This window comes from Eschrichtius robustus, chromosome 1 (genome assembly GCF_028021215.1).
Source record: "Eschrichtius robustus isolate mEscRob2 chromosome 1, mEscRob2.pri, whole genome shotgun sequence".
NCBI lineage: Eukaryota > Metazoa > Chordata > Mammalia > Artiodactyla > Eschrichtiidae > Eschrichtius > Eschrichtius robustus.
In genome coordinates this window covers 118,236,300-118,250,777 of record NC_090824.1, presented here as the reverse complement: position 1 = coordinate 118,250,777, position 14,478 = coordinate 118,236,300, and the positions used below count along the sequence as shown (strand labels likewise).

At 34.8% G+C, this 14,478-nt stretch overlaps 1 protein-coding gene across 3 annotated transcripts in view; it reads left to right on the top strand.

The window, feature by feature from the left end:
* Positions 1–14,478, top strand: part of MNS1 (meiosis specific nuclear structural 1) — a 93,537-nt gene that overhangs the window by 46,247 nt on the left and 32,812 nt on the right. For all 3 annotated transcript variants that reach the window (XM_068552049.1, XM_068552059.1, XM_068552040.1), the window contains 4 exons: positions 6,830–6,932; positions 9,407–9,636; positions 10,588–10,804; positions 10,906–11,013. In XM_068552049.1, coding sequence (XP_068408150.1) covers positions 6,830–6,932; positions 9,407–9,636; positions 10,588–10,804; positions 10,906–11,013 — 658 coding nt within the window. The remainder of the gene's footprint in view (positions 1–6,829; positions 6,933–9,406; positions 9,637–10,587; positions 10,805–10,905; positions 11,014–14,478) is intronic.

Genomic DNA, 14,478 nt, shown 5'->3' with positions numbered 1-14,478 from the left:
GTCATTTTCACAATATTGATTCTTCCAATCCAGTAACATGGTATTTTTTTCCATCTGTTTATGTCATCTTTGATTTCTTTCATCAGTGTTTTATAATTTTCTGAGTAAAAGTATTTTGCCTCCTTAGGTAGGTTTATTCCTAGGCATTTTATTCTTTTTGTTGCAATGGTAAATTGATTGTTTCCTTAATTTCTCTTTCTGATTTTTCGTTGTTAGTGTGTAGGAATGCCAGAGATTTCTCTGCATTAATTTTGTATCCTGCTCCTTTACCAAATTCATTTGATTAATTCTAGTAGTTTTCTAGTGGCATCTTTAGGATTTTCTATGTATAGTATCATGTCATCTGCAAACAATGACAGTTTTACTTCTTCTTTTCCAATTTGTATTCCTTTTATTTCTTTTTCTTCTCTGATTACCGTGGCCAGGACTTCCAAAACTATGTTGAATAAGAGTGGCGAGAGTGGACATCCTGTCTTATTCCTGATCTTAGAGGAAGTGCTTTTAGTTTTTCACCATTGAGTATGATGTTTGCTGTGGGTTTGTCACACATGGCCTTTACTATGTTGAAGTAGGTTCCCTCTACGCCCATTTTCTGGAGAGTCTTTATCATAAATTGGTGTTGAATTTTGTCAAAAGCTTTTTCTGCATCTATTGAGATGATCATATGGTTTTTATTTTTTAATTTGTTAATATGGTGTATCACATTGATTTGCATATATTGAAGAATCCTTGCATTCCTAGGATAAATCCCATTTGATCATGGTGTATGATCCTTTTAATGTGTTGTTGGATTGTTTGCTAGTATTTTGTTGAGGATTTTTGCATATATGTTCATCAGTGATATTGGTCTGTAATTTTCTTTTTCTGTAGTATCTTTGTCTGGTTTTAGTGTCATGGTGATGGTGGCTTTGTAGAAAGAATTTGGGAATGATCCTCCCTCTGCAATTTTTTTGGAAGAGTTTGAGAAGGATAGGTGTTAGCTCTTCTCTAAATGTTTGATAGAATTTGCCTGTGAAGCCATCTGGTCCTGGACTTTTGTTTGTTGGAAGATTTTTAATTATAGTTTCATTACTTGTGATAGGTCTGTTTATATTTTCTGATTCTTCCAGGTTCAATCTTGGAAAATTGTACCTTTCCAAGAATTTGTCCATTTCTTCGTGGTTGTCCATTTTATTGGCATATAGTTGTTTGTAGTAGTCTCTAAGAATCCTTTCTATTTCTGTGGTGTCAGTTGTGATTTCTCCTTTTTCATTTCTAATTTTACTGATTTGCATCCTCTCCCTTTTTTTCTTGATTAGTCTGGCTAAAGGTTTATCAATTTTGTTTATCTTCTCAAAGAACCAACTTTTAGTTTTATTGATCTTTGCTATGTTTTCTTTATTTCTATTTCATTTATTTCTGCTCTGATCTTTATGATTTCTTTCCTTCTGCTGACTTTGGGTTTTCTTTGTTCTTCTTTCTCTAGTTGCTTTAGGTGTAAGTTAGATTGTTTATTTGAGATTTTTCTTGTTTCTTGAGGTGAGATTGAATTGCTATAAACTTCCCTTTTAGAACTGCTTTTGCTGTGTCCCATAGGTTTTGGGTTGCGTGTTTTCATTGTCATTTGTTTCTATCTATATTTTTATTTCTTCTTTGATTTCTTCAGTGATCTCTTGGTTGTTTAGCAGTGCACTGTTTAGCCTCCATGTATTTGTGTTTTTTACAGTTTTTTTCCTGTAATTGATTTTCAATCTCATAGCATTGTGGTCAGAAAAGATGCTTGATACGATTTCAATTTTCTTACATTTTCCGAGGCTTGATTTGTGACCCGAGATGTGATCTATCCTGGAGAATGTTCTGTGTGCACTTGAGAAGAAAGTGTATTCTGCCACTTTTGGGTGGAATGTCCTATAAATATCAATTAAATCTATCCGGTCTATTGTGTCATGTAAAGCTTGTGTTTCCTTATTTTCTGAGATTGGAGTGACATCTGAGAAGTGGTGTAGTAGGCAGCTCCAAGTTCCTGTCCTCCCAGTCAAACTAGCAGAAACTGTCAGAATCAACTTTGTAAGAACTCTGAACAACAAAGTTTTATAGCAACCAGCTGCATGCTCAAACAAGAAAAAGGCAACTTAGCAATGGAAGCAAAGTCTGTAGTGTTTTTACTTTTCCTTGCTCCATCCCCTCCCAGCTCTGAGGCAGTCTTGAGGACAGCAGCCCATAGAGTACCAGGCCCTGGTTCTGGAGGAAGAAGAGCAGATCTTATTTGCAAATTATTGTGTCTGTATATTCTAACCTACCTGGGAGCTACCTGAAGGACTGACACAATGTGCTTATCTGTGTTTCTCCTAATTCAGAACTCAGGCCAGAAAAGCAAATTGTATCTCTGGTTAAGATTTAATTTCCATAATATATAAAGGATGCCTATAGTTCAACAACAAAAGACAAACAACCCAATTCAAAAATGGGCCTGGTACTTAAAGATTTCTCCAAAGCAGACAGACAGTAGGCAATAAATAGCACATGAAAAAGTACTCAACATTTGTTATTTGGGAAATGCAAATCAAAACCACAAGGAGATACCATTTCACACCTGGTAGGATAGCTGTAATAAAAACAATGGAAAATAAGTGTTGGTGAAGATGTGGACAAATTGGAAACCTCGGACATTGTTGGTAGGAATGTAAGATGGTGCACTGTGGAAGACAGTTTGGCAGTTCCTCAAAAAGTTAAACATAGAATTACCATATGGTCCAGCAATTCCACCCTTAGGTGTACACTCAAAAGAATTGAAAAATTGAAAACAGGGACTCAGTCAGATACTTGTACACCAATGTTCAATGCAACATTATTCACAATAGCCAAAAGGTAGAAGCCACCTAAGTGTCTATCGACAGATGAGTAGATAAACAAATTGTGGTATATACATACAATGAAATATTATTCAGGTATAAAAGGGAATGAAGCTCTCATACATGCTGCAATATGGTTGAACCTTGAAAAGCATTATCCTAAGTGAAGTAAGCCAGAAACAAAAGGATAAAGACTGTATAATTCCACTTACATGAAATATCTAAGGACAGATTTGCAGAGACAAAAAGTAAATTAGCAGGGAAGGGAGGAATGGGGAGTTATTGCTTACATGGGTACAGCATTTCTTTTTGGAAAAAAAGTTTGGAAATAGTGTTGATAGTTGCTGAGCATTATGAATGTAATTAACACCACTGAATTGTACACTTAAAAATGGTTAAAATGACAAGTTTTTTTAATATATATTTTACCACAAGAAAAAAATTCTAGGATTAAAAAAAACCCCAAACTTGTCCCCATAAGTAGCTAAAGCTATTCCTTGAGGATAGCTTATAATAATATAAGCTAAAATAATCTAAATAATATATAATCTAAAATGACGATTAGAAAAGAAGACTCCATCTGGAATTATTTGAAAACAAAGAGAAAATTCCCATCTGGAGTGATTAAAAAATAATGTAGGATAAAGATAAGGGCAGAAATGAGCAATTTAGAATGTAGACATAAAGTAGAATAAACAAAGCCAAAAATTGTGCCTTTAAAAAGGCCAATAAAATTGACAGTCCCTGGCAGGAGTATATAACTGTAAAAGAGAATGCATAAATAACCAATTCTAGGAATGGATAGTGCGATATAACTATAGATCGTACAAATGGGAGATAACTGTAGATCATAGCAGGATATTGTGAACAACTTTATGCAAATTTGAAAATTTAGGTAAATTACTAAATAGCACATTTACCAAACTGAGTAGCAGTAGTAGAAAGGGAAACTGGTTCTGCAGTGCCAGTTTTGTCATAAAATAAGTGTGCATATGTGCATGCATCTGTTTTTGCATTTTTCTATCCCATCCTTCTTCAACTGGGGTTCCATAAAAGAACCAAGTGTCACAGAAAGTTGAGTGATTGTATTTTTAATTTTCTCAAAGACAGTATATAGCTGGTATTACTTTAGATCCAGAGGAACTAAGTTAATTCACTGCACATAATAGTTGCTTAAGGGCATTAGGGCTTAAAACTTGTAGTTGAGAAGAGCTGCTCTAGTCTATTCCATTGATCCATTTGTTCATCCTGTGCTAAAACCACACTATCTTAAATATTGTGGCTTTATAATAAGTATTCATATCCTGAAGGAGTCTCCAATTTTGGTCTTCTTAAAGATTGTTTTAGCCATTCCTACTTTGCATTTCCATATACATTTTAGAATCACTGCAGGGCATTCAGAAATAGACATTTAAAAAAATGATACGGGCTTCCCTGGTGGCGCAGTGGTTGAGAATCTGCCTGCTAATGCAGGGGACACGGGTTCGAGCCCCGGTCTGGGAAGATCCCACATGCCGCGGAGCAACTAGGCCCGTGAGCCACAACTACTGAGCCTGTGCGTCTGGAGCCTGTGCTCCGCAACAAGAGAGGCCACGATAGTGAGAGGCCCGCGCACCGCGATGAAGAGTGGCCCCCACTTGCCGCAGCTAGAGAAAGCCCTCGCACAGAAATGAAGACCCAACACAGCCAAATAAATAAATAAATAAATAAATAAATAATTAAAGGTGCTAATAATTTAAAAAAAAAATGATACTGTATCAATTAGATATCCATATGGAAGAAAATGAACTTGATTTCTACCTCACACCACACATAAAAATCAACTCCTGGAGGATTATAGTCTAAAAGTTAATGGTGAAATAACAAAGCTTTGAGAGACTAATACAAGAAAATATATTTATGTCTGTGGGGTGGGCAACATTTCTTAAAACATGACACAAAAGTCACTGACAATGAAGGAAAAGATTGGTGGATTAGAATACTCTTTATCTGAAGAAACCACTGTGAGAGTAACTGCAGACTGGAAGGAGGTATTTGCAATGCATATAACCAACAAGAGACTTGTATCCGGAATATATGAATAACCTTTGGGCTTCCCTGGTGGTACAGTGGTTGGGAATCCGCCTGCAAATGCAGGGGACATGGGTTTGAGCCCTGGTCCAGGAAGATCCCACATGCTGTGGAGCAGCTAAGCCTGTGCGCCACAACTACTGAGCCTGTGCTCTAGAGCCCGCGAGCCACAGCTACTGAGCCCGCGTGCACAACTACTGAAGCCTGTGTGCACAACTACTGAAGCCTGCACGCCGTGAGCCTATGCTCCACAACAAGAGAAGCCACCGCAATAAGAAGCCCGTGCACTGTAATGAAGAGTAGCCCCCGCTCGCTGCAACTAGAGAAAGCTGGCGCGCAGCAACGAGGACCCAATGCAGCCAAAAATAATAAATAAATTAATTAATTAAAAAAAGAACTTTTATGCAACAATAAGTAGACAAACCAGTATAAAAATGAAAAAAAAATTTTAAAATATTGAACAAGAACTTCACAGAAGTTATACAAATGAGTCAACATATGAAGAGGTCTCAGTTCCATTAGTAGTTGGGAAACATAAATTAAAACCCCAGTGATAATTTACATCCCCCAAAAGAATGGTTAAAATCTATGACAAGACAAAAGTGTTGCTGAGGGTGTGGAGTGGTGCGAGTGCTTAGACACTGTTTATGAGAGTGTAAATCTGACAAAGCTTTGGAAAACTGCCATTATCTACTCAATTTGAACACAGCCTACCCTGTGACTCAGAAATTTCACTTCTAGGTGTATATCCAATGGGTATGGGTGCCCTTGTCCTTCAAATGAAGGTCGTTTATTTGAATGTTGGTTGTTTGCAATTTAATGCACATTTTTTTGTAGAGACAATATTATAAATTGATTGGGTTTGTATATTGGTGCATAATCATTAGTACCCAACTCTAACAAAAATCTTTGTAAATGTATCTCAAACTCTTAGTGGAATAAAATATGTAGACTAACCTAGAAACTTGATCCTCGTTTCTAACACTATTTTTATGTAAGAAGGTAATCCTGGGTCATACACATTTGCACTTAAAATGGTAAGGGCAAGAAGGACCCACACCATAATACCAGGAATATCTCTCTTCCCTTACCCCTTATGACTGTTTCTTTGTAGGTAGAGGGTACTTGTAAGTTGAGTTTATAGGTAGGTGAGTGCCTCTTTGTTCCAGTAAGAATTAACATGTACATCTTGGTGACATCTCAGGGCCCTTCCAACTCAGAATTCTCATATTCTGTCATATTCAGAATTATGACTGGCACAGTAAAATAAAGATTTTTGTATGGCATATTGTTTTCATTAAATTTAAGAGAGTGATAGATTAAAAAGTAATTCAGAGATTATCTGAGGCCAATCCCCATTTTTTTTTTAACAGATAAGTAAACAAGCCCAGAGAAGTGGCGTAAACTTGCCCATGTTACTCCCTCTTCATCATCATCAAAAAATAGTTACCATATGTAGTAGTGTGTCTACTGTTATACACGTTAACTTATTTAGTTGTCAAAACTACCCCTTTTACAGATAGCAAAACCAAGGTACAAAATTTAAGTAACTTGTATAGGTTTAAACCTCTCCACTATAGTTATTCTTTTAGCCTAATAATACTGGTAACTGGACAGAAATTTTAACCTATATTGATAGAGCACCTTTTCTGAGCCAGGCACTGGCAGAAGGATTTTTAGTGATGATTATTGAAAATAAAAGGGTTGTTTTGTCTAGAAAAATTAATTACAATGTCTCTTTTCACATGCATTCTGATTTTTCTTGGGATGAATGGACAAAGGGGTATTTTTTCAAAATATTTTAAAAATAATGTAAATATCTTTTATACATTTAGAAAAAATTCATTTAAATTGCAGATACATATTATTTTTAAAATAGTAAGAGATATATGGTCCTCGAATTTAAATTTCTGTCTTTTTTCAAACAGTATTGAGCTCAGAGAATTGGAGAAGAAATTAAGAGCAGCTTACATGAGTAAAGAAAGAGCAGCTCAGATTGCTGAAAAGGATGCCGTTAAATATCAGCAAATGGTAATCATGTTTCTGGTCATTATGTTTTCCATATTTTTAGCTTCATTTAGAAAACCAAAAATAGACCAATTTTTGGAAAATTGTTACATTCTATAAAGAATTTACACTGTTAGATTTCTCAAATACTTTTATACTTTTCAGATCCTTAAGGTGTAAGAAATTATGGATATTGAGCTTTGTGTAATTTAATATTAGAACCTTTCAGAGACACAAGGAATTAGGTTGCTGCTTAGAATGAACAGCTATATTCAGTAACTCCCAGCATTCTTAATGGTCTCTCTAACTGATTATTCTTTGACAAACCAATACAAGTTGTTAGCATAATCAGTGTATTTTAGAATGTTACTAAATTTTTAATTTTTAAAATGTTTTAAAAAATAAACTATAAGTAGGAAAGTTTTCTGTTTCATAAACAGCAATCTTTTCTTCTCATGTTTTCCTCTATTTTTATCCTCTTTTATTACTCCTGACCTACTGCGCATTACTGGTAATAGTTACTCTTGGGCAAAGGAGTTTCAGACACACGCAGCAGTAGTGTTACACTGTATAATATAAAATAGGGTTTATTAACACTTAAAAGCAGGGTGTACGTCATCACTTGAACTCTCGTTGTCACTCATAAAGGCTAGACATAGATGAAAAGGTCTGATTGCAGTATTACACAGTCTTTTAAGTTCCCTTCTCTCATTTCTCTATTTGTAGAGCATTTTGATAGCAGAGTTCCCTCTCTCCTAGATCCCTTTCAAAGATGTTATACAGCTATTAAAGAGAAAGAGGTAAAGGGAAATAGTTTGGCTTTTAAAATTGGCCAGAATATATTTATATGTTAAAAGGAAAAAAAGCAAGTTGCAAAAAAAATTGGAGAATAATACATTTCACAGTCCATTTTCATTTTTAAAAATTTGTACATGTATGTATGTGTATATCAACACCTGTATGTGCATTATATACACACACACACACATGTGTTCTGTATATCAACACACATGTTCACACACACATAGACTTAGAGGGGTGATATCAAAATACTTGACCAGTGCAGTGTTATATAGGCATCAAATAAGAACAGATGCTGGCCGTAGTGAAATGTGTGTGTGCATGTGTGTTAGTATAGAAAAAGTCTGGAGGGTTGTACAGCATGCTGTTAACAATGATAGCCTTTGGTGTGGCAGGTGATAGGAGAGGGTAAGGAGACTTCACTTCATGAGCCATATTCTACCCTTTAAAAAGTAAAGTAGAACATAAACAATGTACTATTTGACCAGTAGATTGCAGTTTTAATTATTTTGATAATTGAGATTATTCAAGGCAGTTGTAGATATTTATTCTGGCTGTTGAAAGAATTGCTGTTATTTTCTAAATAAAATTGATCCACAAAAATTAAAGTCAAATACTCCTAGGACTTGACTAGGTGTCAGGATATTTAGGTGCTAGTTTTGGCTCTCTCTGTCAGCCTTAGTTTTCTTATCTGTGAAATGAGAACATTGTACTTCTATAAGTGTGTGATAATTTGTACATACATGTTTTTGTCAAGTCATATTTTTTCTATAGAGCCTAGTGCAACATGTGCTAAGAAAAGAGAAGGAAAGAAAGAATTTTGGTCAAGTCATATTAACAGTGTATATGTTAAAGGCATCAATTAGATCAGGAATGGCATTAGCATTCATATTTTAATCTGTTTCTTCTTTTATGTTTGATGCTGCTAACCATTCTAGCATTTGGGATGTGATCATAATGGTAAAGGATGATTTTTTAAAGTGCCCTAATATATTTACTTTAAAACATTTTGTTAAATGATTTCAAAATGCTCAAAACAAGTAAGGAGTTTAACCCATTCAAGAAGCAGGAATGTGTCTAACTCAGAAGGAATGGTCTTGAATGAGTGAATTAAAGCCTAAGAAAACAGGCACAGTGACATATGTGACCCTTTTATTAAATTAAAGTGATTACCAGGGGCCTTTAATAAATGAGAAAGAGGAGACTTCAAAGGCCAGTGGCAGGAAAGAAAATTTAGGCTGAGAGAAACTTAAGAGCTGCTCAGAGCTATTTAATAGCAGAGCTGTATAAAAAAGATAGTACCATCCTTACTCTAAATAGCAGCCAATACCCAGTGGAGCTAAAATTTGTGAAAATTGCCTACATCAACTTTTAAATAGATGAAAAAGATGACTACTGCTTTGGCAGTTAACGTAGTTGTTAACAAAGCACTTCTAATTTTACTTACTGTTTTTCAAATGTGGAGTTATTCTCCTTATTGCCCTAAGAGAGCTACTCGAAGGAATAGGAAAGCTTTAGGGTTTAACTCATCATTCAAACCCTTCAGGTGACAGTGACTTACCTTTGCTTTTTACCTACACAGTTACATAATATTTTATATAACAGGCTTTATAGTATTCAATTCCATCTGCTAAAAGTATTCTATCCTATTGTGCTCAGATTTGAAAGTGGAAAGATGAATTTTGTTTTAATAACAGAAACGTGATGCTGAAATAGCCAAAACTATGATGGAAGAACACGAGAGATTAATAAAGGAAGAGAATGCTGCAGAGGAAAAACGAAACAAAGTAAAAGCACAGTACAATCGTGACTTAGAGAAACAACTTGAAGAACAAGGAAAGAAGAAGCAGGAAGCTTATGAGCAACTGCTGAAAGAGAAACTCATGATTGATGAAATTGTTAGGAAAATCTATGAAGAAGATCAATTGTAAGTTTATCCCAACTTTCTTACATGCCTAAACATTTACACTAGATTTATCTCAGGCTTGTCATGAAGAGTAAATCACCTAAACAGTGCCTAATACATGGTAAGTCCCAGTAAATGTTATCACATAAACTGAGACCAAGTCTTCTCTTTTTTTTTTTTTTTATAAATTTCTTTCTTTATTTCTTTCTTTATGGCTGCATCGGGTCTTTGTTGCTGTGTGCCGGCTTCTTCTAGTTGCGGCGAGCCGGGGCTACTCTTTGTTGTGGTGTGCGGGATTCTCATTGCAGTGGCTTCTCTTGTTGCGGAGCACAGGCTCTAGGTGTGCGGGCTTTAGTAGTTGTGGCTCGCGGGTTCTAGAGCGCAGGCTCAGTAGTTGTGGCACATGGGTCTAGTTGCTCCGTGACATGTGCAGTCTTCCTGGACCAGGGCTCGAACACGTGTCCCCCACATTGGCAGGCGGACCTCAACCACTGCACCACCAGGGAAGTCCCCAAGTCTTACTTATCTTTGTTAGCATGATAATTAATTGTCTGATAGTAAAGAAATACTTATTAAGTAACAATGGCTAAACCTTTGTTTTTCTTAAGTAAGTCCATATCAAGAGAACTTGTTTTCTGTTCAGTTTCCCTGGTAGACAGCTAAAGTGTAGAGTGCTGTGAAACATATATAAACAGGTTGTGGCCTTTCTGAAGTGAGATGCATAGAACATCATCATAGGTTAGAGAAGAGGCATAGTAGTAGTTTACTCAGAGAAAATTCATAGCTGTTATTATATTTGGTGGCACATAGTAAACACTCAAAATGTTTGTTGCATGAAAGGATGAAAAAATTGTAAATAGGGAAGCCATTTTTCTCCACATCATTATCAACTGAAAGAAATGATACTTATATTTTTTTATATTTTATTATTATTTCTGTTACTATACAACTGCATTCACTATTGCTTTTTAGGGAAAGACAACAAAAGTTAGAAAAAGTGAATACAATTCGAAGGTATATAGAAGAGTTTAAGAAAGAGCAGGCTCTCTGGAGAAAAAAGAAACATGAGGAAATGGAAGAAGAAAACAGAAAAATCATAGAGTTTGCCAAGATGCAGCAACAAAGGGAAGAAGATCGGATGGCAAAAGTTCAAGAAAGTGAAGAAAAAAGGCTACAGCTTCAGAATATGGTATTAAAATAACAATTTCTTTAACACTGGAGAAATTCTGAAATATTTGTCATAGAATTTGATTCCTTTACATGTTTGTGTGTTTTTTTTAAATTTAATAGCTGACTCAGAGATTGGAAGAAATGCTGCGGCAACGTGAAGATTTAGAACAAGTGCAACAGGAATTATGCCAGGAAGAACAAGCAGAAATACATAAGAAGAAACTAAAAGTAAGTTTTGGAAATTGAAGGAATGATTAACATAGAGAAGAGTATCATTTTGAGATGAAGCAGTAGAAAGATAATAGATTTAAACCTAACCATATTGATAATTACATTATATGTAAATGGTATAAACACTACAGTTAAAAGAGATTTTCAGGCTGGGTAAAAAAGCTAGACCCAGGTAGCAGTTCACAAACTGCATCAAAAGCATGATGTAACTATGTTATCTACAAAGGAACATAATTTAAATATGAAGACACATATGGTTTAAAAGCAAAAGGATGGAGAAAGATATACCATACCAACACCAACCAAGAGCATATTAGAGTAGAAATCATGATGAATAGGCTAAATTAATCTAGAGGATGTAATAGCCTTAAAGGTGTATGAACCTAAGTAAAACTTCAAAATACATGTAGCAAAACTGGAAAAACTGAAAGGAGAAATAAATCCATAATTATATTTGAATGTTTTAATACTCCTTCTCGTTAATATATAAAATAAGTAGTCAGAAAACCATGGAATATAGTGTTGAACAATAATATCAACAAATCAAGAAGATTTGTCAATTTTCTAACTGGGTGTTTTTTGTTCATTTATTGTAGAATTTTAAGAGTTCTTTATGTATTCTAGGCACTAGTCCTTTGTCAGGTGTGTGGTTTACAAATATTTTCACTCAGTCTATAGCTTGTCTTTTCATCCTCTTAACAAAGCCGTTTTCCAAGGAAATGTTTTCAATTTCTGTGAAGTCCAATTTATCAGTTTCTGTTTTTACGGATCATACTTCAGTATCAATTCTAGGAAGTCTTTGCCTACATCCTGATGAATTTCCCCTTTTTTTCCCTAAAAGGTTTCATTTTCAGTTAATTTTTGTTTATAAGGTATGAGACTTAGGTCAGGTTTCATTTTGCTTCTCTGTGTCCAGTTGTTCCACACTATTTGTTGAAAAGGTTTTCTCTCTTACGTTGAGTTGCTTTTGCACCTTTGTTTAAAACACAGTTGAGCATATTTGTGTGTATATTCCTGGGATCTCTATTTTCTCTGTTGATCTATGTGTCTATCCCTTCAGCAGTACCACACAGTTTTGATTACTGTAGCTATATAGTTGAAGTCTTCAAAATTGTTTCAGCTATTCTAATTCCTTTGCCTTTCCATATAAAGTTTAGAATAATCTTGTCTGTATCTACAATAGTCATTGGGGAATTTGATAGGAATTACATTAAGTCTGAATATCAATTTGGGGAAAATTGACATATTCATTATATTGAGTCTTCCACTCCATGAACACGGAATGACTCTCCATTTACAGTGGCCCCTTGAACAACACAGGTTTGAATTGTGTGAGTCCACTTATATTCAGATATTTTTCAGTAGTAAATACTTCTATTTACACAGTCCATGGTTGGTTGATTCCACAGATATAGAGCAACTGTGGATACGAAGAGCTGACTAAATTTTGTGGATTAACCCCCCGTGTTGTTCAAGAGTCAAGTCTATTTAGATCATCTTTGAATTTTTTCATCAGTGTTTTATAGTTTTCAGCTTACAAATCCTGTACATGTTTTGTTAGATTTACACCTAAGTATTTCAGTTTTTTGAGTGATTGTAAATGGAATTTAAGTTTTAATTTCATTGTCCACATACTCATTGCTAGTGAATTGACTTTTTTAATGTTTATCTTGCGTCTCATGACCTTGCTGAATTCACTTAGTAGTTGTAGGAGTTGGTTGGTTTGTTTTTCCATACATAGTCATGTCTTCTGCAAACAGGGGCAGTTTTATTTCTTGCTTTCTTATCTATATACCTTTTATTTACTTTTTTTGCCTTATTGTACTGGCTAAAACTCAGCACTGGCTAGCACTATGTTGAATAAAAGTGATGAGAGTAGACATCACCTTTCTTTGTTATCTATCAGGGGAAAAGCATTCTGTTAATTGTAGTTTTTTTTGTAGATGCTCTTTATAAAGTTGAGGACTTTTTCTCCTATCACTGTTTTTCTGAAGATTTTTGTCATGAAGGGTGTTGAGTTTTGTCAAATGCTTTTTCTACATCTATTGATATGACCATGTACTTTTTCTTCTTTAGCCTGGTTGATTGCAGTGATTGATTTTGGGGGTTACTGAACAACCTTGCATCACTGGAATAAATCTCACTTGGTCATGGTGTATACTTCTTATAATATATGACTGGATTTTAGTTTTCTAATAATGTGTTAAGGATTTTTGCATCCATATTCATGAGGAATATTGGTTTTTAGTTTTCATTTTTTATACTGGTGTCAGGGTAATACTGTCTTCATAAAATGAATGGAGAAGTATTTCCTTCTATTTTCTAGAAGAGATTGTTTAGAAGTGGTGTTAATTCTTTAAACATTTGGTAGAATTTTCCAGTGAAACTATCTAGGCTAGGAGTTTTATTTTTTGAGAGTTTTAAAATATTAATTCAATATTTTATTGTATATTTATTTATTTTAAAGTTTTTATTTTATATTGGAGTAGAGTGGATTTATAATATTGTGTTACTTTCAGGTGTACAGCAAAGTGATTCAGTTATACATATACATATATCCATTCTTTTCCTGATTCTTTTACCATATAGGTTATTACAGAATATTGAGGAGAGTTCCCTGTGCTATACAGTAGGTCCTTGTTGATTATCTATTTTATATATAGTGGTGTGTGTATATTAATCCCAAATGCCTAATTTATCCCTCCCCCCCACCTTTCCCCTTTGGTAACCATAGATTTGTTTTCGAAGGCTGTGAGTCTCTGTTTTGTAAATAAGTTCATTTGTATTGTTCTTTAGATTCCACATATAAGTGATATCATATGATATTTATCTTTCTCTGTCTGACTTACTTCATTTAGTATGATAATATCTAGGTCCATCCATGTTGCTGCAAATGGCATTATTTCATTCTTTTTTATGGCTGAGTAATATTCCATTGTATATATGTACCACATCTTCTTTATCCATTCCTCTGTTGATGGACATTTAGGTTGCGTCCATGTTTTGGCTACTGTAAATAGTGCTGTAATGAACATTGGGCTGCATGTATCTTTTCGAATTATGATTTTCTCTGGATATATGCCCAGGAGTGGGATTGCTGAGTCAAATGTCAGTTCTATTTTTAGTTTTTTAGAGAACCTCCATACCGTTCTCCATAGTGGTTGTACCAATTTACATTCCCACCAACAGTGTAGGAGGGTTCCCTTTTCTCCACACCCACTCTGGCATTTATTGTAGACTTTTTGATGATGGCCCTTCTGACCGATGTGGTGTGATACCTCATTGTAGTTTTAGTGATGTTGAGCATGTTTTTGTGTGCTTTTTGGCCGTCTGTATGTCTTCTTTGGAGAAATGTCTCTTTAGATCTTCTGCCAAGTTTTTGATTGGGTTGTTTGTTTTTTTTGATATTGAACTGTATGAGCTGTTTGTATACTTTAGAGAGTAAGCCCTTGTCAGTTGCAT